Here is a 27791-nt window from a genome sequence, read left to right on the forward strand (position 1 = left end):
AGCTGCCAATTTTGAACAACTTTAAGAAATTTTTGTAAATGGTTGATCACACCATCCATGATAATATAGTTTTCATTGTTGCCTGTGATGTTGAGAAAACATTTGATTGCGTCCATTGCCAGTAAACATTCCAAGTACAGTTGCGATATGACTTTGCAAATACAATCTGAGTTCTCAACTTTTCATACTGAAAAGAAAGATACTGCTTTAAGATTGAGTTGATTGTCATTTGTTGTAAAAAGAACAGGGAAGGAACATAAAGCATCTCTACGATAGATGAAACAAGGATGGAAATTGACAAGGCTATCCTATTATTATTCAAAGGGCACATAACCCAGCCAACCTTAATAGTTGTTTACAGGGTAAAATGTCAAAACAAATCTACATCTCATCCTTCTAAAGACAGAAGACTGAACACACCCAATTTTGGTTACTATTTCTGGACTTCCAAAATCAGACATTGAACTTATTGGCAGGAACTAAGTTAGAATGCTTGGAAGTAAGACGTTATGCTTTGTGGCATATTCCTTTCACATCACCTGAAGTACTAACCTAATATTAAATGTCATCTTATCAGATTGTCACGCAAGATTTGGAAAAAATAAATATACAGAACCTCTGACGTTCTTAATGATAATCTGCAACTATTACATTTACTGGCACCTGTTTAAACCCTAGAGTTTATAATCCATGAACGAAAGAGAATACAAAACTGTGCAGTGTCCCATTGCTTCAATTATTCTGATAGTAGAAGGTAACTGGCCCTAAACAGAATCCATATTTTCGAAGCCTTGTAGCATTAAAAAAGTGACAAAGATGGATGATTTAGCAGCTCTAAAACAGTGTTTGTAGTGGTGCTCACACAGTGATACGATTAGAAAAAATTTGAGGGAATAAAGATCAGAGAATCTCACATTTACACTCACCTTCAAGTTTTATTCTCTAGAACTTTAATGCACAATGTGCATCATAAATTATAACTCTTTTACAAAATTCTACTGCTTATTTCTTCATACATGCCTCTGTAGACAGGCAGGTGCGTAAATCATAGGTACTGTTAAATACAGAATTTGAGCAGAAACATTTAGATCAATTCTAGCTGTTCCCCTGGCTAGGGAACGGGTGGCAGTGCCTTCACCACCAATTTTGCACTCGGTTTCATTTTTTTCCCGATTGACTTCAATGGGCAGGGTATAAAGTTGGTAATCAACCTGCTTTCGCCTGTTTCCCACCAAGCAGGAGCAGTTAAAACTGACCCCATTAATTTAACATTAACATGACGACAATTTTTGTGTTTGGCAAATTTACAATTATTAGAAGCACAAGGTTGAGTTCTACAACTGGGAACTCTCACTGAACACTTAAACATCTGAGACAACAAATAATAGTAATATTTGAACATGCAGTATTTATGCAAACATACATCAAATCCATGGTTACCTAATAATAGTCTGACAGATAACAGAGGCGCCTAAATGATGTGTCAATTTGGTGAAACAGAAATGCTTAAAAAATGCACCTTGTACATCTGCCAGTATGGATTCTATTATGTTAAACCGGAAAAATGCCATTGGGATGCACTGTAAAGTATTTTAGCTGTTCATCAGCTGCAATGCACCACAACAAGATCATCAGATTAGAGGACTATATTTATATCTAACATTGAACTAATTTGCTCCCCTTTAATCATGAATCCATTTCTGCAAAGAAAAAAATCATACAACATTTTGAAGCCTTAAGCTGTGGGCTTTAATGTTTCAAACCTCAGAATTTATTCATTCCACAGAATAGAGGAAGTGATGGGGGGAATGAACAACATGCAGTAAATGTATTATTGGGTCTAAATCTTGTCCATGGACAAATTTTGCCTCATTCCTGCATTTTCTCATATTAAACATGCAAAAGTGATTCAATCACAGAGATGAAACTTACCGTCATTGAAATCAGCTTTGTGCACTAAATATATGAGGATAGGCAACCAGTTAAACCCCTTGGGCTTGGTGGCTGAGAAAAAGGCACTCCCTGAAGGATGGATTTAGATCAGAAAGCTGCATTTTAACCACAACCAACCCTCCAAGCTCAGGGGACTTACAGAACTGAGGTTGAAGTCTCTCAGTTTTCAACCTGGGGGCAGGGGAAGAATGGACCTAAAAAGATAGAACTTAGGACAGGGAAAAGGAGCTGGTGAGAGCATGTTGGAGGGAGGGAGTCAGCTGGAGTTTGCTGTTCATAACAGCATGGACTTTTGTGTGTGTGTGTGTGTAATTCTCAGTTTTTTGTGTCTGGCTTTGAAGGTGTGGGTGCGAAGGAGGGGGTCTGGCTTTTTTTTATGCTGGAGGTGGGAGCATGGAGTATTCTTTGAATTTTCCAAAATTTAAAGATCACATTTCTGTATATCATGAAACTCACTGGGGCCCTGATGCAGAGCTTGCTAAAGATAGTAATTTAGTATACCAGTTTGGTTAGTCTGACAGCTACTTAATACTCAAAATGGAATATCATTTTCAAAGCCTGTTCTATTTCCAAAGCAAATTTGATGTTCATCAACAAAGAACATGATCTTATAAAAGGGAATGACCAACAAAAAAATACAGACAACGGTTTAACATTATACTTGTGCTTTGATGAGGTCCACCATTTTGATCTTTGTGCCTAAGAGAACACAGTTCTATTTCTTGGGCTACAAAGGCGACTTTTAAAATCTAATGCAGAATATAGCAATCCTCTTTACTTAGCATGCTCTTCTTCCAACTTCAAGTTTATTCACATTTTAAATTAATGAAATAAGTAAAAGTAACAGTTTTTACTGCTTCGGTAGCGGACATATGAACAAATGAAAAAGAGGGACAAGAAAAGATCAACTAGTTCATCTAGGCTGTTCTATCCAGACCTGGAATATATTCCATTAGTTATTAATTGTGAATCCCAATTTTGGTGCAATGAGAAAAACTGCAACACATCTTTATAAACTGCATAATGTAGCTGATAAAACCTTCATCAAACTATTATCACGACCAACAATACAAAATCTTTTAATATTTTAGAAGCTACTTCGTGAACAATATCAAACAATCACCTAATCAAAATGACAAAACAGTACATCTTATACTTCAGCCTCTACATTTAAACGTGAAATGTGCAAAATGTTCATATGGTTCAACAAACTAGAAAAGAAAATATGTAGCAAATGAAGAGGGCTTCTAAAAAATAAGCTCTCATTCCAACCATCTCTCAAAGAAATTGGAACTTAATTTTGATACCTTCCATTATACCTAAGGCCATATTATGGCAAATTCATCACCGAAATGCACAGCTCTCAGGCACCATGTTATAATGAGGGTGCAGCTTTAGTTTTTCAGTTCTTTGGGTGGGAAATTCATCAGAGCTGCTCCCTTTCCATTGGGGGTTACTCTGCTTTAAAGTGCAGTAAAATAAATTTCCACTGCACTTTCGGGAATTCTCATGCAAGCAGAATTCTGAGGAACTTCCTGGCCCTGGTACTCAAAAAGTGCTTAACAATAAGCTCGCATTGTGCTATTCAGTGTTTGTATCTCTATTTTAGGAATGTTTGAATAAATATTGGTTAATTATTGCAATTGTGGAGATTGGCCTTGTCAGCACAAGTGTAATAAATGCTGCAAAGTTATTAACGTGGATGAATTGTTAGGTGGAATCGTTTAGAAGCTTGCTATAGAAACTTACGTTTAGGTTTTCAAGCATCAAGTGAATCCCAAATCCTTTAAAACATTTTGGAGAAGTACTGCTTTCCATTTTACTGCAATATTAAGCATTCTAATCATTTTGATTTGCTTTGTATATCTGCTCAAAAGCATTTCCACTCCGCTTGAGATGGCCAGTGCACTTTCCAATAACAGGTTCCAATCATATCTGATGAACAAAGCTCAAGGCTCAGATGATGTCTGAACATGCATTACACACTTTCAACAAATAGCCTATTATCATGTGCTGTCATTTTATGATGTATCTGAAGTTGAAATGTACAAAATTCAGGCTTGGTGTTTTCCTTGCTGCACATTGTAGTGCAAAAAGATGTTGTTCACACTTTGTTTCATCTGATCTCTGGTAGTGATGTCCAAATGATGCTTTTGTGACAAATTTCCTTTGTATTCAGTCACTGCATGGCGATTGGTTCTTACCCTGTTCAAGAGAAAAGGCTATAGGTGGATTTGTTCAGGGCTTTTTACAACTATCAACAGATAAATGAAATTCTACAATCCATAGAAAAGGCCATTTGTTTTCAGTATTTAGTAGTCTTTAAGCAGATGTGTTACCCGAGAAAACATTTGAAGGAAAGAAAGGACGAATGGAATTTATTATACAATGGCAAAAACTTTGGATCACAAGTCAGGCCTGCTTTCTTCAAGAAGCTATTGCCTTGTTCAGTGACATTACAGCTAATTAGAATCATTGGATATACTTATTGATTGCCAAGACTACTACAATAGTTGGAATTGCTGTAGTCAGCTATCATGAATGCTTTCTCGTAGGGGAGGACTGAAGCCTGTCTTCGGCTGTCATGAAGATATGTATTGCTAGATGGATCCGATGGAACAATGTCACAACTCCACAAAACAAATTGCCAATGAGAGGACGTTTACCTCAGCCCAGTAGTTTCTCAGAACTGCCAGAAGCACAGGCAAGTAAAGACTTTTGGAATTCCTCACTGGAAGCTTCTGGAATCAGGAACTCCAGCAGTAGATCCCAAATGCAGTAAACCAGGTGTCTGAAACAGAAAAGAATTTTGTGGTCATATAGAAATTATAATAAGGCAATAGGATTAGAAAAGAAGACATACATTCTCACAGATGCTATTAGATTAAATTTTATGATTTAGTGCTGTCAACACACAGCTTCAGATAATGGGAGCTCCGGTCTGGCAGACAGCTGCCCAATTCACAGCCCATGTGACTGTCCTTCCATTAAAATGGTGGGATTGTCATGTGGGCTGGAAATCTTGCAAACTCAGCCCTATCACCAAATATCTGACAAGAATGAAGGTTTGCACTAGGCCCACAATGATTCTCTGCTCCTCCATAAGGTGCACTGTTGAAGTTCTCACAAATCACTCAGTAATATATGGAATCACTTACTAATAATAAAAGCTGTTCAGAGTTGGTAATAAAAAGAGAAATGTAGAAAAATGGAAAAAAAATGGAAAATAGGAACAGGATTAAACTTTTCAGCCCTCGTGTCTGTTCTGCCAGCATTTAGTTATTTCATGGCTGATCTGTACCTCAACTCAAATTATCCACCTTTGCACTATATCACAATGTATGTATCTGAACTAGCCTTTTATGTGAAGATGTGCATTCTGATTTCATACCCTAATTGCCTGCTCTAATTTTGAGAATATTCTCTCTTGTTCTGGATTGCCCTTCCAGAGTAAGTAGTTTCTCTATATCTATGTTAGCAAATCCTTTTATCATTTTAAACAGCTTGCTTTGATCACTCCTCAATCTACTATACTCAAGCGAATACAACCCAAGCTTATGCAGCCTGCTTCCTAACATAATCCTTTAAACCCTGATATCATTCTAGTGAATCTGCACTGCATCACCTCCAGGAGTAATATATATTTCCTGGGGGGGGGGGGGCAATGCCAAGAACTGACCAGGCTCTATATAACTAAAGCATAACTCTCTTCCCTTTGTACTTCTGAGATTTTTCTATTGTATCTGTTCACCAGCCTTTTGAAATCTGTGCCATGGATTCTTCCACAGTTCTTAGTTTCTCACTGTCTAGAGAACACTCTGTTCATCTTTATTGGGTCAGGAGTGAATGACCTCACACTTTCCACATTTAACTCCATTTAACACTTCATCCGTCCGTGAACTCTCTCAAATGAGAGCTATATTCTCCCAAAACTTATTCGGCTGGCAAATAAAAATGGAAAATTCATTTGTCAAATGTAACCTACAAAAAAAAATCTATTCTGAATGGGAAAGATGTCCTATGAATTGGCTAAATCTCCTGAAAACTGTGTCAATAGACTGAACTCTGGGAAGTAAAAGGAGTAATGGGAATTGAACCATGAAGGCTTATACAAATAAAATATTTCTTACTATTATTGGGAGGCATAAGTCATCAAGGTCACAGCTTCAGACACAGCTTGTTAGGGAATGTAAATTAATCTTTATCTGAAATTGTTCCAGTACAGCTACAACACTGACATCTACCCGGCAATGTGGAAAATTTCCCAGTTATGTCCTGTCCACAAAAGTGAGGACAAATCCAACCCAGCCTATTACTGCCCTATCAGTCTACTCTCAATCATCAGGAAAGTGATGGAAAGGGTCGTCATCAGTGCAATCAAACGGCACTTGTATAACAATAACCTGCTCACTGATGCTCAGTTTAGGTTCTGCCAGGGCCACTCAGCTCCTAACCTCATTGCAGCCTTGATTCAAACATGGACAAAAGAGCTGAACTTCCGAGGTAGGGTGAGAGGGACTGTCCTTGACATCAAGGCAGCATTTGACTGAGTTTAGCATCAAGGAGCCCTAAGAAAACTGCAGTCAATGGGATTCAGGGGAAAAACTCTCCACTGGTTGGAGCCATACCTAGCACAAAGGAAGATGGTTGTGGTTGTTGGAGGTCAATCACCTCAGTTCCAGGGCATCAGTGCTGGAGTTCCCCAGGGTGGTGTCCAAGGCCGAACTATCTTCAGTACTTCATCAATGACCTTCTTTCCATCATAAGGTCAGAAGTGGAGATGATTGCTGATGATTGCACAATGCTCAGCACCATTTATGACGATTCAGGTACTGAAGCAGTCCATGTCCAGATGCAGCAAGACCTGGACAATATCCAGGCTTGGGCCAACAAGTGGCAAGAAACATTCACGTCACACAAGTGCCAGGCAATGACCACTTCTGACAAGCGAGAATCTAACCATAGCCTCTTGACATTCAATAGCATTGTCATCGCTGAATCCCTCACGATCAACATCTTAGGGATTGCCATTGACCAGAAAAAGAACTGGACTAGCCATATAAATATTATGGCAACAAGAGCAGGTCAGAGGCCAGCAATCCTGTGGTGAATAACTCACCTCCAAAGACTGTCCATCATCTACAAGGCACAAGTCAGGAGTGTGACGGAATACTCTCCACTTGCCTGGATGAGTGCAGCTCCAACAACACTCAAAAAGCCGGACACTATCCAGGACAAAGCAGCCCACTTGATTGACACCCAATCCACAAATTCACTCCCTCCACCATCAACGCATAGTGGCAGTAGCATATACAGCCTACAAGATGCACTGCAGGAACTCATCAAGGCTCCTTAGCCAGCACCTTCCAAACCCACGACTGCTACCATTGAGAAGCACAAGGGAAGCAGGTGCATGGGAACACCACCGCCTGGAAGTTTTCTTCCAAGCCACTCACCATCCTGACTTGGAAATATATCATTGTTCCTTCATTGTCGCTGGGTCAAAATCCTGGAATTTCCTCTCTAACAGCACTGTAGGTATAGCTACGCCACATGGACCGCAGCCATTCAAGAAGGCAGCTCAACACCACCAAGGGCAATTAGGAATGGGCAATAAACGCTGGCCTAGCCACTGACACCCACATCGCATGAATGAATAAAAAAAAAAGTTGTGTAAGAGTCTTTCTTAAAGCAAGCCTGAGAATTTAGGGGAGTGAAATCACAACATGACATGACTGGATATCGATGCTTTACTAAAGCTGAAGTCATTGAGAGTGCCAAATATGGCTGTTTAAGGTGACTGACACCTAAAATCGAGTTCTTCAAACATGTGTGCCTCAGATTTGTCAAAGAACCTGAAGTGGTTTCTCTGAAAATGAAGGATATACGGGGTGGTATTTTGACACTGAAAATAAGAAGTTTGTGTCATTGGTATTGTAGTAGTAACACTGCCAGTGATAGAAGTTGTATCAAAATGGTAATTAATTTAATATTTAGGGATCCTTGGATCTAGTGAATGTTGAAGTGTCTCTCTTGAAAAGGAGGAAAGTTCATATCTGGATAAATCACCCCTTGTCCTGTAATAGAACAGTGAAATAGGTTCTAGAAATAAATGCTTATATCTGGCTGGCGGAGCCAAAGCAGAGATTACTGTGTAACTTAAATGTAAGTTTTCCCTAAAATTATGGGGAGGGAAATTAAAGTCCACTAGTACAGATACATCTGCCAGTGCAGGAGAGGAATTTACCCAGGGCAATGATTCGGAGAGGAATGGGTATCACATTGCCAGCCAGGGAGGGGGCAAGGTCATTACTCTGGTATCTCAGAAGATTAACACCGTCATCCCAGAAGAAAGCAACCAGCTCAACTTACACAATGAGGTTGTGTAAGTTCTGGAATATTGTTAACTATAAGCACATAGACTTTGTCAGGACAGCTACCTAATGCTGTTAACTTATCATCTATCCAACAATCTAATCCTAAACTAACTTCGCCAAGTTATATCTCTGATTCCAATTGTATAAACAGGAAGCTAGTTAATGCCAAACTACCATGACGTAACTGAACTACCCTGGCAATTTCTGTTATTCATTACAATCATTTAACCATATCTATTATGTAAGTCCATATACTATGTCCAAGTTTAAATGTTAATTCTGATCATGACATTAATAAAGATTTGTGCGTTCGTGAATTTATTGTCTGGCTTCTTTAAAGGTTTGGCAGGAAAGAATTTGTGCAGTGGGTAGAATTTTCCCAGAATTGCACCAAGTGCGCTAATGGGTGGGTAAAATGGAGTCCTACCCGCCGATGAAAATGGCGGGTTTTCATGCCGTATCTTCCCGAGCCCGCCTCATTATATATTCAGTCCTGCAAAACACGCCGTTTCCATGGCGAGCAGACTCTCGTTCTTCTGCTCGCCACTGTTGCATCACGCCGGCCGCCATCTTTAAAAGGCAGTCGCCAGCAAAGCGTTCATCGCCACCAGCTCACCACCGCAGCCGAGGAGACATGGCCAGCAAAGGCAAAAAGACTGCAGCCTCCCCCACTTCAACAACGGGTCCCTTGAGCGACTGCTGGATGCCATGGAGGCCTGCCAGGATGTGCTCTACCCCCGCTCTGGCTGCAGGATGGGTAGCAATGTCACCAACCCGGCTTGGGAGGAGGTGGCAGAGGTGGTCAGCGCAAAAGCCCTGCAGAGGAGGACAGCCTCCCAGTGCCGCAAAAGGATGAATGATTTCCTCTGTTCCACCAGGGTGTCACTCTTTTCATCACTCCAAACTCTCACACTTACAAACTCATTACATACCCACAGGGCCCTCACTCACTGCCGGTGCAAGGACATCACCTTTCACACACACCGTCATTTCCCTCATCCTATCCATGGGACCACTTACCACCCACACAAGCCAGGCATACTTATCATCTGGCCCGACAGGGGTCCTGATACACTCTCCCTATCTCTATCCATGCAGGACAAACTGGCTCACAACAGGAGGGAAAGGTGACAGACAGGTGGAGGGAGGCCGGAGATCAAAGTTCTCACGGAATTTGAAAACAGAGCCATCCAGCTGGCCGGCGATGACCTGGACCGGTCCTGTGCTGACGGTGAGGTCAGCGGTGCTCTACCAAGTGAGGATCCAGCAGTGTAACATCCATCAGGCAACCATGCTGTGAGTAATGTGTCCTCTTTCACAGGCCACTGCCATGCACTAATCATCTCCCCTTGCTTTCGCAGGTACATCTGGGAAGCAGCCGATGGAGTCCACGACCCAGGGCCTCCAAGCAAGCTCCAAAGAAACCTCTGAAGAGGAATCTGAAGGCACCCTCCTTGAAATCCCGTCACAGCGCTCACCCACACCCTCCACCAATGCAGATGCACAGACCTCGATGGGTCCTAGCTTTAGAGTAGCCTCGGGATCACAACCTAGCGAGCACAGCACACTTTCTGACCCACAGCAGGCGGATGCAAAGACTTCCGGACTGTTGGAGGCCAGAACGTTGCTGAGTCCAAGTCTGATGACAAGCCTCTGGACTCAGTCATGTCATAGTTGCTGGAGCTGCAAAGGCAAGCTAGGGAACAACAGAAAGGGATGTCTACTGCACTCCTCAGATTGCAAGGCACGATGGAGGAGTCCGTCTGTCTTCCAGCTGAGGTGATGGCACCAGCATTGCAACAAACCGAGGTCAACACTGGCAGGATGGCGGCCGCCATGGAGACCTTGGTCCAGAACTTCACTCCTGCACTGCTGCGCGGGCTTAACTCCATCACTGATGCCATAGTTGGCCTCCAACAGTGTGTGCTGTTGGCAAGAGGAGGGCTGGGCAGCTCGATCTCACTCCAACTCCTTCTGCTCACGGAGTCAGCCAGGGGTCTCGGGGAGGAGGATCAGCAGATGCACACTCCGGGGCCAACCACCCAGGTGACTCTGGGAGTGAACCGCCCATCTGACTCCCCTCCGCAGATCCAGCTTCACAGGCCAAGGAGGGTGCCACTGTCATACAGCAGGACACCAAAAGCAGGCCAGGACCCTCCAAGTCCAGAGGACACCTGCCAAATCACAGTCAGCAGGCTGCCCCCACCTCCGCTGTGGATGTCCGGGAGCACCAAGATGTAGAGGCAGGGTTAAGAAAGTTAAGGAGAATTAACTCTTCTGGAGTCAACCAATTAAACCAAATTAACAAAATGAGGGACAAGATAAACACAGCCCCTAAATTAGGGAACTGCAAAACCAAAGACAAAATTTAAAGGAAACTTACCAACATCAAATTAAACTGTGATTAAGGGGGTCAATAAAACACCCAGTCCCCGCGGTGCCCACCAGGCACGGAAGGCCTCGACGGTGTCGGTGACACCACATGCTCCCTCTCCAGGGACGTCCAGCCGTGAAGGCTGCCACAGAAGAGGGGCGGACAGTCGGGGCAGACGACCCCCTCAATCGCCCGCTGCCTGGACCTGTTAATGGCTAACTTGGCCAGGCCCAGGAGCAGGATCACGAGGAGGTCCTCCTCCCACCTGACCCCCTCCCCATTGGGTGCCCATAGATCAGGAGCGTGGGACCGAAGTCCAAACAAAACATCAATAAAAGGTTTTTTAAATAACTGAAAAGGGAGTGCAGCCTACAGCACCCTATGCATACGTGGTCCACGGACTCCACAAGACCGCTAAAGGGGCAGGTGTCTTGGGAGTCCGTAAACCAATACATCCTGCAGTTGTACAGGACTGTTGCCTGCAACACCCTCCACCCCAGGTCCCCGATGGAAAGCGGGAGGACACCTTCGTAGAGGAACCCCAACGGGGATCTCCGCCGCCAGATGACAACAAGGCGTGTACGGGCGGCGAGCAAGGAAGTGAAGGGTGTGCAGCAGCAACTCGTACAGGGAACCCCTCCATACCGTGCTAAAGGACACGGAGGGCATTTCTGCAAGACGACTCAGCTTGTGGGGCACCGGCTCCCGAGGGGAATGTGGAATTCCGTCTGAACAGGGTTACACTCAAGACGGAAAACCACTGCACGCCTGCGTGACATCTCGAGGCCCAGTATGACGTCGGGGCCGAGCACGACCGTCCTAAAGTCTTGAATGGCATTGGCCGCGAGCTGGATGTCCACGGACACGCGACACAACAACTCCTGAGGAAGCATCCAGCCCACTCCTCCGCCACCCAGCACATCCCCGATCCTGGTCACCCCGGCAGCCACAGCCCTCCTCTTCGCCAGCCACTGTAAAGGACAGAGGGGCAGATTCCTGAGCAGCAGCTCTCTGATGATAGCCGCTACTCCTTACGGGGGAGAGCTGCGTTGTAAGGCGATCACGTTCCAGACTTTGATCAGGTCCTGGTAAAAGACGGGCAACGCCTGCAAGGAGCCATGAAGGCCCCTCAGGTCTACAGGAGCTGCGCATCATAATTCAGGCTGTGCACACGGCAGAAGAAATATGTCGCTAGGACACAGCATTTAAGGAGAATTAGTTGCACAGCCTGGGCACGAGTGTTAATCTCTTGTACATAATGTTCACTATTGTCAATAAACTCCCAATAATCTCCCTGTCTATGGCTCTTTGTTCTGATGAACAGTGTTCTTGTCACTCAGAAGTGAAACATTTCTGCACAAAATAAAAGGCAGCTGTCTCAGTCCAGGGCCTCTTCCCTGTGCTGTGCGGCCTTCGGACCAAAATGATGGTCCAGCCTCACCCTCCCTGGAAACATTACTGATGCTTGCACCTCGGCGTGCTGGTCATTGCTGCTAAAATGTAGTGGGCAGGTGTCACAGAGTTCTCTCATACTCTGTGTGCTCTCAGCACCTTTAAGGTGGGGTTGGACCCCATCACACCAGCATGTGAGACCAGTGATGCTGTACAGCAGCTCCTGAAGGGCTGAGGTGCTGAAGGGGGACATAGCATCAGATGCGTCTAAATTTTCATGGCTGCATCTCTGAGATGACCCTGATCATGGGAGTGCAAGCGAGCTGACCTCGGCCAGACAGAAGTCAGACATTCTCAGAGGCTATGTGAAGATCTAAGGAGTGCCCTCACTGTATGTTGTCATCATCCTCCTGCAACCAAGCGACTTTTAGGGCCTCCACTGCATCTCCATGACAGGAGCATTCTCACAGAGGGTATTGGCGCTGTGATAAGCCAGACTGGAGTCAAATGTTCACAATTATGACAGAGAACAAGGGCACCTCACTGCATGTCATCATCCTCCACAAATCTGGCAGATATGAGGGCCTCCCGAGTGCACCTGCCTTGACTAGCCAGTACGAGAGCCTCATCCCTGTTGTCGTCGTCACCACCAAGGACCCCCTCACCCTCATCCCCGTCAGCGTCCTCCTCATCAGAGGTGTGCAGCTCCTCCATCTCCTCCTCAGCCAGCTCCTTGCCCCGTTGCAGCACCAGGTTGTAAAGGGCACAGGAGATGACGACGATGCGTGACACCCTCTGCGGACTGTATTGTAGGGCCTCACCAGTCCGGTCCAGGCACCGGAACTGTATCTTCAGCGTCCCAGTGGTCTGCTCCACCAAGTTGCGGGCTGCTGCATGAGCCTCATTATAGCATCGCCCTGCTACAGTCTGAGGCCACCGCATGGGTGTCATCAGCCACAACCTCTGCGGGTAGCCCTTGCCCCCAAGAAGCCAACCCTGCAGCCTCTGTGGACCCTGGAAGACTGCAGGGTTCTGTGAGCGACTCAGGAAGTAGGCATCGTGCACACTCCCTGGAAACCGTGTGCATACCTGCAGGATACGTTTCTGGTGGTCACATACCAGCTGCACATTCAGCGAGCGGAAGCCCTTGTGGTTGATGAAGTCTACTGAGTGTAGCAATGAAGACCAGAGCGCCACATGAGTGCAGTCAATCACACCCTGCACCTGTGGGAATCCCAAGATCTGGGCGAATCCAATGCCCTTGCATCCTGGCTGTCCCAGTCCCAGCTGAAATGCACAAAGTTGTTGCCATGGAGAAGATGGCATCCGTGGCCTCATGGATGCATTTGTGGATGTCGGACTGTGAAATCCCACAGAGATCACCTATGGAGCTCTGAAAGGAGCTACTGGTGTTGAAATTTAGTGCCACAGTCACTTTCACAGCCACAGGCAGTGGATGCTCTCCATGTCCCCTTGGTGCCAGTCCTGCAGTAAGTGGCGGATGTGAGCCACCGGGTCCCTGGGCATGCATGTCGTCGGCGACACTGGCTCTCAGTCATCTGCAGGAATGGCAGGTGGCGCCTATAGACCCTGGGTGTCGCTAGGCGCCGACCAGCCACAGCTCTCTGTCACTCCTGGGCAGTGTGCACGGGAGCCTCTGTTGCACCTTCTTCGTGAGGTTGCTACTCCTGCCTTTGCATGGCCAGGTGCCTCAGTCGCGCTCTCCTCTATCTTCTATGGTCTCTGTAGGCCATCAGGCATACAGCTAGGTCACCAGGATCCATAATCCTGACATAGTCCTCCTGCAGCATCAAAGAGAGAGAGATGTGGTTATTATGGCTGTACTTAGCACCTTTTCTGGCCCTGTGTGACCGTCCCTTAACACTTCTCAGAGTGCTGGTCACCCCTCGGATGGCCTGATATGAGTGTGCTGTGTGGCTGCCCTGTGGGGTGGAAAGGTAGGGAGCGCTTCGTGGCCCTTTGGTGCTTCTGCGTTTGTTGCATGGGCAGGCAGGCTAGGAGCTTGACCCCAATCACATCACTGTGGCTGCGCCTGATCTGTCTCAGTTGCAGAGGAATGGCCAGTTTACACAAGTGTCCCTAATGCGTGGCCACTTCCCTCGCTTACCCTGCCCCACCTGTGCGCGGGATGCAGCGCTAGGGCGGCATGTGACCCCCTCCTCTCGTCAGTCACCTCCGAGGCTGTCCTGCACTTGCCCCCTGACATCCCCACCCTTCAGCTGTCGCCTCCGAGGCTGGCCAGCATTTGTCCCTGGACACGCCCACCCATCAGCAGTCGCCTGCAGGGCCAGGCATCAGTTTCCCCAGCACCCCTGAGCCATAGAGAACGCTGCTGTTCACTCACCTCAGTTCCCCCAAAGTGAAGGCCACCAAGTGCACGTCGCCTGTGTGCTGTGTGAAACACGTCGGAGGGAAAGGACGGACGATACGGTGGGGTTCCAAGAGCCTGGCGGGCTGTCCCTTTAATTATATGCTAGTGTATTACAATTAGCTTTCTGCCAACTGATGGCAAGAAATGTGGCCCACATAATTTGTCACGGAAAATTCCGCCCAGTGGCTTGCGCGTATCCTAATTGGACAGTGTACTCTAAATACTAATATAATGCAAGTTGGTTCACGTAATACAGTTTACTGAGCCAAAGTTAGGCACCATTCACTCCAAGCATTGACTGGGTGATAAACCCCTGATGGTTCCTTGAGTAGTTATAGTGAAGGGGGTTAAAGATTCCTCTTGTTTCCTTAATAGATAATCGTGTAAGGATACAATCTAAGTATTTTCCATGAATGCTTTTTTAAAAGGCTCAAATTCTGAAATACAATTGTTCCTCCAATCTGGTACAGGCCAAACAGAGGTATTCTATAATTTACATGCAGAATATCTGTACAGAAGGACAAGAGCAATAGGTTAAATGGAACTGAATGTAATCAGATAGTGTCAGGGTAAAGGTTGATGAAGGAAGTACTGGCGATCTTCAAACATAATCTGTATATAACATACAAGCCTCCTCGTGTCTGTTCTTTTTGCTGAATCAGCCCCCTCCAGCTAACTTTCATCAAAATCACATCCTGGTCTGTTGAAACTACACTTAGTCTGGCTCTGTACAATCTAAACTAGTCTCACCCTCCCCTTCCCAAGGGGTTACTCAGAGAGCGAGCCAAAGTTAATTAATGCCCATTAGAGCTTTGAGTTATCTACTCCCCCTCCCCATTTCTCTTGATGCAAGTGTTGAGCTTTTATTCTTGGAGCAATTTGGAGATTCATGTCAGAAAAACGCATTAACTTGAAGTGAATCTTCTGCTCCAAAGTTAATTTTCAAATAACTAGTATTTTGGAGTGTAAATGTTTACTAAACTGCAACTGCCACTTTACAGCCCCAATCTACTGCCAATCAATTTGTCTCTCATGAAGCTGTTTATTTTAACACAGATTATCTTAAATGGTGTTAAATTTATAAATATTTGAGGTTTTTAGAGCTTCTATTATTCCATAGGAACCACTTGAAATAATCACAAAGGTTACTTAAATTCAGATAGTAAAATGAACCACAGTGTTTAATTCTGACACTACAGAATAATGCTATCATCTTTCCTGGCCTTACACAACCTACAACTCAGGGTATGCAAGAGATTGGTTCTTATGCCTTCACCAATGCTGCTCTTAAGTTAACCAGAAAACAGGGCATAAGAGCAAAATTCGCCCCTCTTCACAACGACGCGAGTATATTTAAAGACCTTGGACACATCAGTCAGGAAATCCAAACTGCAAGCTTAGAAGTCATGTGGATTAAAACTTTCTGAATAGAATTCTTCACTTCAGCAGCAGCCGGCATTGCTTAAGCTCTGTTATAAAAGTGCCGTTTGGAGCCTTTGGGGTCACTTGCTGATTTGTATGTAAAAGGTATGTTTCTCAAAACTAAAGGAGGACATGTACATGTCTTATAAACTGAACTGCAGCTTCTGTGATGCAAAACTCTATTTACATTTTGGACTTATCAACCTTAATTAAAAGATACAAACATATGAAATAGGCCATTTGGCCCATCGAGCCTGCTCCATCTTTCAATAAGGTCATGGCCGATCTGTTTGTATTACTAATTCCACACTCACATCTATCCCCAATAACCTTTGATTCCCTTGCCTAACAAGAATCTACGTCTGTCTTAAAGATATTTAATGACCCTGCCTCCACTGCCTTCTAAGGCAGGGAGTTCCAAAATCACACAACCCTCAGCAGGAAAAATTTCTTCTCATCCCTGTCCTAAAAGGGCACCCCGTGCCCCTTAGTTCTTGACCTACCCACAAGAGGAAATATTTCCGTGTTCACCTTGTCAAGGCCGTTCAGGATCTTATATACTTCAACCAAGTCACCCCTCATTCTTCTAAACTCCAGTGGAAACAAACCCAGTCTGCCTAATCTTTCCTCATATGACAACCCGCTAATTCCAGGTATTAATCTAGTAAACCTCCTCTGAACTGCCTCTAATGTATTCACATCCTTCCTTAAATAAGGAGACCAAAACTGTACACATTATTCGAGTTGTGGTCCCACCAATGCCCTGTAAAACTGAAGTATAACATCCTTACTTTTATGTTCCATTCCTGTTGTAATGAAAGATAGGATTCCTTTAGCCTTCTTAATTATTTGTTGTACCTGCATACTAACTTCTTGTGACTCATGCACAAGAACACCGAGATCCCTCTGCACCTCGGAATTCTGCAGTCGTTCTCCATTTAAGTAATACTCTGCTTTTTTTTATTCTTCCTACCAAAGTGAACTTCACATTTTCCCAAATTTGCCACACATATGTGTTTCAAGACTTGGTTTTAATAGTACAGAAAGCATTCTCCATAAAGGTGTACTTTTCCCATTTTTGTAGTTAGTGTCAGCGTTGAGTGCGCCAGGGTTTACTGTAAAGTTCCTCTTCTTTTCCCGAACAAATTTTAGCCCAAGTACAAGAGAACAATCCAATTATTGCTCTGGTGTGACAGTCGCAAGCTGTTCTCTAAATCTGACAACCAATACCAAACATTGGCCAAGGTTGCACTTTAGAATAGCACACAACAGTTAGATGAGGACTGCCTCAACTCATTACACTTAAAATTCTCAGTGAAAGAGGACAGTGTGATCCAATGAGTCTGGTTGGAGACAAAGACAATACCCAGAGGTAAAAAGACTGCATTCTAACCCACTGTAAAAGTAAAATACATTTTAATTTGCTAGAATTTGAAGAAAACAGTTCCTCAGGATTGAGCTGAATTTTATAAAATGCAGTGATTTTAATAGAGATTTGTGAAATAGGTCCATCTTTCAAGACTCCGAAGAAAATAAAATACAATCATGATTTATCCTGGATGTGGTACCCAAATGCTACCGCAGTCGTCAAAGGTTTAGAAACAAAAAACAGATTTGTCCCATATGGTACAGTTAGGTTGAAGAGAGAGGTGTGTGTGAAATCTTGACAGTTCTTTGAATGCAACTGAATTTCAGCTTCAGTCCAAATAAAAGCTTTAAGTATTTTCGATTAAAATGCATTACAGTGAAATAGTGAAGACTTGAATATCATGCCAAGCGCTTGCTGTAAATGACGTCCAACTCTCAGATTTAATTGGTGTTTGGGTTTCTTTCCAAGAGCTTTGGATGCTCTCCAAAAAGTTTAGAATGACTTTACATATCAGCACAGTGTATATATGCATGCATTCACTCAGGATGCCATGTTAGTAATATGGAGAAGCAAGATGAAAAAGATTGAAAAGTAAATAAACTAAAAACATGTCAGTGTGTTAACACCAGTTTGAGCAAAGATAAACTGTATAGATAGATTTCGCTAATTCTAGTCGATGTCAATACCAGGCTGTCTTGTAACTATATTTAGGCTCAAGACATCTTATGCTATGGAAATATATAATTTGGCTTTGCTTTCAATCTCTGCCAGGCTATTTGGGAGGGAGGGGAGTTGCGGAAGGGGGATCAGTGGAGCCACCCACATCTTGCTCATATTCTGGTACCTGGTTTAAAAGCTTCATGGGCACAGATGTAGAAATTGATCTACATCCACAGTTGTAGAAATACATTCTTCTCTAATGAAAGGCGTTGGGAATGTAAGGTAACAAAAAAAAGACTGGGAAATATTTAAGATGTAGAGCAGCAAACTTCATTCACCCGAGAAGGCAATTTCCATAGGAACCCAAGAATTATTGTAAAGCCTCAGCACACAATAAATGTCCTTTGCACCTTAAGCACCAAAATGCACTGTAACAAGGTTTAATACTGAATATTTACTGTTTACTTTAAGTAATGAACTTACGATACAGTTTAGTTTAAGTGAAGATGATGGACTTCAGCAACTTAAATCATAAACTTGCTTGCGCTAAATTCAAGAGTTTTAAATTGTATTCAAAAGGGCTGTGTCAAATATGCTGTTTAAATGAGGTTTCATTGTTTACAACTTTTGTTGTCTACATTCTAAGAAATCCTAGTTTTAACTTGGGATGTATTTGAAGTTGGTCTAAAGTTCCAACATTCCTATATATTCAATAGAAGTTCATGTATTGTTTATTCTGTGATATAAATTGAATTATATAACTGGAGAATATTCAAAATGAATATATTTTCAGTCAGCCAGCAGTAGCCAGCATTATAGCTTTCAGAAACTCTGGGTTGAAGGCTGAATTTTCCCCCTTTTGGCGGGGGGGAGGGGGGAGTTGAGGCACGGTGCCATTTTATGTGGGTCGCCAATTAAGGCCCGCCCAGCATGAGGTCCGCTGGGAAGCGCTATGTGCTCCCTGTGCGGGCGGGCGGGGGGGGGTGGATTCCTAAAATCAAGAGTGGGCTCTTTTGCACAAATGCACGAAAGAGCGCACTCATCTCCCTGAGGCTAAGTGCAGCCTCAGGGAGATTGGCTCTAAATATAAAAAAGCTCAAAATGGAAAAATAAAATTTCCCTAATATGTCCCCTGATGTGACAATGTCACATGAGTTGGGACATGTTCTTAATTTCCAAAAAAAAAAGTTACTAAAATTTTTAAAACCCTACATGGAACCTCATCCCGCCGGCGGATGAGGTTTCAAGTTTTTTCTACTTCCTGCCGGGGCTCCTGGCCTGCCCACCAACCTTAAGGGTGGACGGGCAGGTCCACTAATTACTTTAATTGCTCTGTCAATGGCCTCAATTGACTATTGACAGGTCGGCGGGCCCGCAGCTGATTTTGCTACGTCCCCGCCTTCTTGAAAATTTAAATGGGACGGGGTGACATCGGGAATTCCGCCCGACATCACCGCGCGTCATTTTACATGTCGGCGAGCGGGCCCCGCCCCCGCTTGTTGACGGTAAAATCCAGCCCTCCAACAAGTCCCAGTGAGAAACACTGAAAGAAATGGCATAAACAGCACATAGACATGATTTTCAGTGGCTGTATTCTATAAAGCACAGGAGTGGACATATGTTGATAGCTAAGTAGAAGAGTTAGGAGCAGTAATAATGTTGATTATATACGTATTAATGACAATTTATTATTTTGATAGATGCATTGAAAATAGGTCAATGAGGGGGTGGAGTCTCTAGCCTATAGTATTCCTTGTGAGACATTATTACCTGTTGAACTTTTTTGCTTAGTTTTTTTTACCATCACTGTTGCTGGGTCAAAATCATGGAACTCCCTCCCTAACAGGGACTACACCACTGGACTGCAGCGGTTCAAGAAGCAGCTCACCACCACCTTCTCAAGGGCAATTAGGGATGGGCAACAAATGCTAACCCAGCCAGCGAAACCCTCATCCCACGAATGAGTAAAAATTAATTAATTTTTTTAAAAAAATAAAGCAAAAAAAAACCTCAACAGGCAATAAATCTGAACAGGCTTTCATCACTCTCACTAAACTAAATAACTGCTCTCTTCCAATAATAAAATTATTACAGACAATTTATATTGTTCCCCTTTCTTTCTGTATGGAAGGAAAATGGAGAAATACAATGAGGTAGAGGGGTATCAGGTAACTTCGTACAATGAAATTATTGCCCTGAAGGACGTTTTAATTTTGTAGCAGTATCCACTTTAATTTTGAAATCTAGTTTTCAACAAAAAATGCATTTAGCCATATTACTACATGAGTATTTCTCACTAACAATCTGAAACTCATATTTAAGCTTGGGAAAAACAGGGAATGGTCACACTGTTTTATGATCATGATGCGTGAAAGAAAAACTGAAATAATTACTAAAATCACTGGAAGTGAGCTTTGGCTTTTGAGTCAGTATGCTTGACACCATTCTGCATTCCTATTCGGATCATGCAATTCACAAAAACTGATTCCTATCCTGTCAGTGCCAAAGGTTACAGCTTCACCGACTGAAGCTTTTCTTTGGTTAGAATGGCTTGCTATGGAGAAGATTGGGACTGAAAAATATGTAGGGTAGAGGAAGAAATAGCCAAATTCTTCACGTTAAGATCCCTAGCTACTTAGTGCTGTTTTAGCCTCTGAGTCAGATGATTGCATACGTTTTGTATATCAAGTAAACATTATGCTAAAATGCTATCATGGATTTCGATCACTACCCTGCTCTCTGTAAAGTCTTAAGTGTAAGTTTTAACTGGACATATTTAACAAGGGGCCCAGCAAATTATAAAGAAAACAAAACAAAAGTCAATATAGTTTGGGTGCACTTAAAGAGGGGATAGTGGGAACCAAAACATGGTCAACATTTGAACTACTACAACCTGAGTTGGCAGAATAGCATGGATTAGGTCTATTTCCCTACTGATTTCATCTGAAAGGGTCCTAAAAAGCGTGATTCCTGCTTCGAGAGCCTATCCAAGAAGAGCACTATCTAAGACAACATAATCTCATTTATGGTTATGATGGTGTTGTTTAATTGCAACCTAGCAGATGACCGAAGCTAGAAAATGTGCTTAGCTTACTGAACATTTATGTTCTGACCACATTTTCCAAAAATATAAAATGTACAAAGATATGTCATTTTTTTGCAATAAAAATTTACAAGCAGCTTCAAGAACTTTGGCACGTATGAGACCTTTAAAAAAAAATCTAATTAATTTACAAGTTATTTGAAAAATATATTCTGCACAGAGCTTTCGAAGATTAAGCTAGAAAGCAAGGCTTTCACTCTTATTTCCCAGTTCCATGAGACGACTCCCATATTGATGATTGTTCACCCCTTGGCCAATAATACTGTAAAAAAATTAAATGAAGCTTATTGTGGTGTCACAAGGAGTGACAAAGCAGACAATGTTGTTACCAAATATTTGGTTCAACTTATATAAAGAGTAAATTTCATACAATTTGAAGCTGACTGGATCCTAATTACAGCCAAGACTGAGATTCCATAGGACTTCTGTTTTTTTAATATTTTAGGAAAGGCACTGAGCTCCATTTTCATCATTATTGGGCAGGGATTCTATCTCTTAAGATCCCAATTTGTCTTAATGAAGCTTTTGCCTGTTTCTAGCATAAATTGTGGCTGGTTCAAAAATCACAGTGGGTGGGTTTCAGATAGCAGTAAGTCAATTTTTGTGTTGCTACTTCAATCTCACTGGAAATCAGAGCAGGAGAGAGATTAAAATTGGGCCCATTATTTCTTGCTTTATTAAACTGATCAACTATAAATTCTGCACAGGTTTTACTGAATCATTCCTACCATTTAAAATTAGTCTTGTGCAAGTGTAGTGTTTGTGTATACTGGCTACCTGACAGGGAGGAGCTCTATAAATTAAATACAAAAAAAAATGCATGTCACCGAAGTGTTCCACATACTTACTTGTATATTAAACAACATTTTTAAAACTTGTTAATCTCAAAAGCTTCATGATACACTATAAATTTCATAAAGCTAGGACCAATTATGTTACGTGGAAAGCTAATTTGCAAATTAGCATTATCCCTAACAGCAAAATTTTGCTCCCCAGCTTCATTTGTTTTTGAGTTAATTGTAAACCTGAAAATGGGTAGCAGATGAAGGAATGTGAATCGTAGGGGCTGAGCACTTATTAGTGTTGGATCGGTTACAGTAAAACAAAAATGGCAAAAGCGTAACTTTGTATTTTGACTTCTACTTAAATGTGGGTGGCTTGTGGCAAGTGATGAAGTACATCATCTAAGTGTTCTCTATAGAGTAACCTTATCCAATGGCAGTTCCTCTCTGCTGTTAGGTACTGTATCAAATATCCTCTAGGACCTCTGGACTCAAAGAATTATTTCCACCGCTGGAAAAGCAAACTTCCTGCCTGGACATTATCCTTTTCCTTTCTTTCCCTGATGGTCATAGTGCTCTAAAATTTCTTGAAACACTTTTTAACAGTAATGAAGAATGGATATTCTTAAAAACTACAAGTTTCAGTAATTTAAAGATCTGTATAACACTGCAGTTTATTTTTATTGAGTTTTGGCTGGTAAAATACAAAAATACATCCGACTCTTATTTTTTAATCCTTCAATAAATTAATTTTTTTTGCAAAATTGGTTAGTACCACAAACTTTGTTGAATATGACAGCAATTTGTTGGACTTTGTCTCAAATACTGATGCCTAAATATACAAACAGAGCTATTTTTCACACTTCTCACAATACTGTGGTGCTGTCCTTTAAACCATGCTTTTTGGCTGAGAAGTCAAGCTGAGGCATTGCCTGATGGTTCAGATGGCTATAAAGAATTCTAAGAGATTTTCCTGATGTCCCCATCAATACTCAATCAATTCTTTGCCAACAACATTGAAACAGATTTAGTCAACAGTTATCTCATTTGCTATTTGTGAATTCTAACCATGTCCAAATTTGCAGATATGTTCTACCCTCTGCACAAAAATCCTTTGGCCATAAAGTACTTTGGGAAGTCTTGCCAGCTGAAAGGTGCTCTATGTAAATGCAGTCCCTTTAACAAAAGGAAAGCAATGAAAATTCGAGCAGACTGTCTGACCCATGCTGCAACACTGCAGTCTGTAGCTGGGCTCTCAAGATCCTGCGATAAAGGCAAAATACTGCGGATGCTGGAAATCTGAAACAAAAGCAAAAAAATGCTGGAAAAACTCAGCAGGTCTGACAGCATCTGTGGAGAGAAAGATAGAAGAGTCATACGGACTCGAAACATTAACCCTGTCTTTCTCTCCACAGATGCTGTCAGACCTGCTGATTTTTTCCCAGCATTTTTTGTTTTTGTCTCAAGGTCCTGGTTTGCTTGCGGTCGCCTCATACGGCCATCTGAAATGGCCTCGGTGAAAGCTCGGGAGCCTTCCACCTCATAATTTCTAGCCACGGAGGATACACTTCATAGGAGCACTTCGACAGGTTAAACAAAATGCACACAAAACAGTACTAGTGGTTGCGCAAGAGTAATTCTTAATTATTCCTGTTAAATAATGGACATAGATGAAATTAAGTTGTTGAATACCTTTCTCCTTGTTTAATAAAATTGCAAATTCATTCAAAAGGAATTTATTTAGAGCAGTTTTTCTCCTAAGGTTATGAGGATTGACTGTAATATTACAAATCATTTCAATTCCAAGTGAACATTTAATTCCAAGTGGATTCTCTTAAAATTCTTTCATGGGATGTGAGCATCGCTGGCAAGGCCAGCATTTATTTACCATCCCTAACTGCTCTCGAGAAGGTGATGCCTTCTTGAACCGCTGCAGTCCATTTGATCTAGACACACCCAAAGTACTGTTACAGAATTCCAGGTTTTTGACCTGGTGACAGTGAAGGAACAGCGATAGAGTTTAAAATCAGGATGATGTGTGCCTACGCACAGCTGCACGGAAAAGTGAACACTGCAAAGCCAGAATTCTATATTAAACCAACCTGTTTATCATAGGATCTTGCAGAGACTCCAGCACCACCTGCCAACTTTTCTTATAACCCTCCTCACCAAGAACTTCAGGAACCAGAGCTGTCAAAACATAACAGGAAAGGCTTGTAATCAAAAGACGTGTAACTGGGCCTTAATCAGGCGACTTCTGCTCCAAAGAAAACATCTATTAAAATGTTTGCGATCTTTCAGTGAAAGAAAATACATGATTGGCAAAGATTATTCACAGTTCTGGGCCTCACGATCTGAGGCTTTCATACACAAACTTTCTGAATTTAAAACATAAAACTTATCTTCTTGTGCTAAGAAATTTCAGTACAAACAGAAGAATTTTCAAAAACCGATGTTTTCGATAACATTTTGAAAACACTGCAATCCATAATCTGGAGAACATTCAGCATTCACCTGTACCAAGTGAGGAACCTAACCTTGGACTGAATTTATGTCCATCATCAATAATTCATGACTGAGCTTCGATAACTCATGACTGAGAGAAGTAGAAGGGTATTTCTGCCACCCAAATCCTTCCCGATCCTCACTATCAAAGCTCTGCATGTGCACCTGTGATTAAACTATTTTTCTAACTAGGAGCAGAGAAAAACTTTGGTACTCTTATACAACAATTATGAAGCAAATGGAATTATCATAATGGGCTCACTACTTCAAAAAGCTGAATAAACAATACTAAACTTGCTGAGTTTTCACTCAAAAACATTTGTTTTTCACTGGAATTGTGCTTATCTTCCTATTCCGAAGGTAGTGACGCACAATGAGTAAAGTGCCTCAGGAATGAATGACTCCCCACTTTGTCACCAAAGTGGTTAGTCTCCTCAAATGACATTGGACAGTAAGAAAGGCAACTGTGAGACCATTAAAGCCGAGCCTGATCAGGCTCTCGGACAACGTCCATGGGCCCCTGCTTTCAGCATTATAAACAAAATTTTTGTCCTCCATAAATGTATGTAGTCAACTGGATCAGGAGAATGGTGGAAGCAGTCACCAGGAAAGGATGACAGGAGGTGGTTGAATGGACACAAGTTGTTTCACGGATGGCATCATTGTAGCTTCACACTTCAATTCAAATGCCCAACATATCAGACTTATTCCTAACCCCAAGTGTCCTTCCACTGAGATTGCTTGGGCATTTGGTTAAAAAAAACACAAACATGCAATACAATAGTTACTAATTTCCCAAGAAATTGTTTTTTTTTCAAGCCCACTTGAAGCAAAGTCATCCTTAAAAGATAAGAATTGTTTCACATGTTGAAAGCTCATTTACATTTCCTGTTTGCTGCATTGGTTACAAATTGAAAATGTGAAGTGACATTTGTGCCACTGGACACAAATGGCTTCAACCCACACCATCTACAGCTGCACAAAGCAGGTGCAAAACATTTCCTCCATGCAGAGGTAAGCAGGTTTTTTTACTCTTTCATGGGATGTGAGCATCGACAGCAAGGCCATCATTTGTTGACCATCCCTAACTGCCCGTGAGGTGATGGTGAGTCTCTTTCTGCGGTTTATCTCATTTAGATACACCCACAGTGCTGTTAGGGAGTTCCAGGATTTTGACCCATCAACAGTGAAGGATAAAGTTCCAAGTCAGGATGGTGTGTGACTTGGAGGAGAACTTGCAGGTGCTGGTGTTCCCATGCATCTGCTGCCCTCGTCCTTCTAGGTGGTAGAGGTCTTGGGCTTGGAAGATGCTGTTGAAAGAGACTGCAGTGCATCTTGTATATGGTACAAACTGTTACAACTGTGCATCAGTGGTGGAAGGAGTGACTGTTTAAGGTGGTAAATGGGGTGCTGATCAAGTGGGCTATTTTGTCCTGGATGGTATCAAGTTTCTCAGGCGTTGTTGGACAAACTCTTCCAGGCAAGAGGAGAGTATGCTGTCACACTCCTAACTCATGCCTTGGCTTTGGGGAGTCAGGAGGTAAGTTACTTGCTACACAATTACCAACCCCTGACTTGCTTTTATATAGGTATTTATATGGCTGGTCCAGTTAAGTTTCTGGTCAATGGTAACTCCCAGAATGTTGATGGCAGGGGATTCAGTGATGGTAATACCATTGAATGTCATGGGGAGATGATTAAATTCTCTCTTGTTAGAGGTGGTCATTGCCTGGCACTCGTGTGGCACAAATGTTACTTGCCACTTATCAGCCCAAGCCTGAATGTTGTCCAGGTCTTGTTGCATATGGGCACATTCTGCTTCATGAACAAAACTGAACACTGTGCAACTGTCAGTGAACATCCACTTCTGGTTTTATGATGTAGGTAAGGTCACTGATGAAGCACTTGAAGATGGTTGGGCCTAGGACACTATCATGATGAACTCTTACAGCAATGTCCTGGAGCGGAGATGATTGGCCTCCGACCATCACAAACATCTTCCTTTGTGCTAGGTATGGCTCCAACCAGTGGAAAGTTCTCAATGCCATCCACCACCCACCCCCCCAACCCCAGATTCCTACTGACTTCAACTTTGCTTGGACTCTCTGATGTCAAAGTCAGTAAAGTGCTGTCTTTATGTCAAGAGCAGTCACTCCCACCTCACCTCTTGAAATCAGCTCTTTTGTCCATGCTTGGACCAAGACTGAAATGAGGTTGGGAACAGAGTGTCGGTCGGTCAGGTACTGGAATGAAAAAAGCAATTTTTGTTCCTTTAAAAAGAACTGAAATTAAAAATCAACCTTCAATGACCATAATGTTGGATATCAGCCTCAGGAGAGAACAGCGAAAAATTATGAATTCAGTGTCGTTCAAATGTCGTTTCAATGCTGTAATCTTTAGTAAATATCCTATATATACTGTAACCAGGCTTTTAATTTCACAATACTCAAGTGTTCCTAATGCTCTTTTTTTAAAAAAAAGTCAGTGATGATATAATTTTCAGCTGGATTTCATGCAAATATCTGCATGCAAAAAAAAGTTTTGAAATTACTCATCAAAGAACAAGGATAGTATCAATCAGAAGCATTCCTTTATTTAGAATTCTATCCCCTCTTTATGTGCTGCAACTGTCATGGTTTGAAACACCTTAAATTATGGTGTGGAACATTTATTCAAATCTCAATAACCGTAATTTTCACTGTAATTTGCCCAATGAAACACTGCCAATTCTAGTCCCTGAATGTTAATTATTCAGTTCAGTAAAAGAGCAAATTAGGAAGAACTTTCAAAAACAATGCCAGTCGTAAAACAACAGTTCATCAAAAGGGGGAAAAAACCCAAAGTTCTTAGTCAAACCCATGTACTGCCAGAGCAGTATCTCTAGGTATTTATTACTGGAATCATTTTTGCAAAATCACAGTATTATTCAGAAATGACAGCAATCGATACACAATAACACAACTGGGCATTGTCTTAAAATGCAATTATTATAAACCTACTGCATCAAATGCATCATATTCAGGGACTAGAAATGGCAGTGTTTCATTTGACAAATTAAGTGAAAATTAGTTATTGAGATGCATCCGGCTGAAAATTATCTCATCGCTGACTTTAAAAAAAGAGCATTGGGAACCTACTGCATCAAATGCATCATGTTCACAATGTGCCATTGCTGCAGTTACTTACTTACATGGCATTTTATATATTGCTTATCTATTTCATCTTCTCATCGAACAAATCACAAAATGATTACGCACTAAAGCAGATGACACAGCCCATCAAGTCCACACCGGTTTTCTGCAGGAGCAATTTAGCTAGTTCCGTTTCCCCGCCCTTTCCCTGTAACCCTGCAAATTCTTTTCACTTCTAATTCTGCTTCCACCACATTCTCAGGCAGTGCATTCTAGATCCTAGCCATTTATTGCATAAAAAAGTTTTTCCTTGTGTCACCTTTGGTTCTTT

The 27791-nt window shown here is 42.4% G+C and overlaps 1 protein-coding gene across 1 annotated transcript in view; it reads right to left on the bottom strand.

The window, feature by feature from the left end:
* Positions 1-915: 915 nt before the first annotated feature.
* Positions 916-27791, bottom strand: part of snx19b (sorting nexin 19b) — a 182625-nt gene continuing 155749 nt past the window's right edge. Inside the window, exons 10-12 of the mRNA XM_041174199.1 lie at positions 23927-24014; positions 4620-4744; positions 916-4158 (exon numbers count right to left, since the gene is read on the bottom strand). Of these exons, the coding sequence (XP_041030133.1) occupies positions 4621-4744; positions 23927-24014 (212 nt within the window). The 3' untranslated portion in view covers positions 916-4158; position 4620. The remainder of the gene's footprint in view (positions 4159-4619; positions 4745-23926; positions 24015-27791) is intronic.

Source organism: Carcharodon carcharias, chromosome 25, assembly GCF_017639515.1.
Source record: "Carcharodon carcharias isolate sCarCar2 chromosome 25, sCarCar2.pri, whole genome shotgun sequence".
NCBI lineage: Eukaryota > Metazoa > Chordata > Chondrichthyes > Lamniformes > Lamnidae > Carcharodon > Carcharodon carcharias.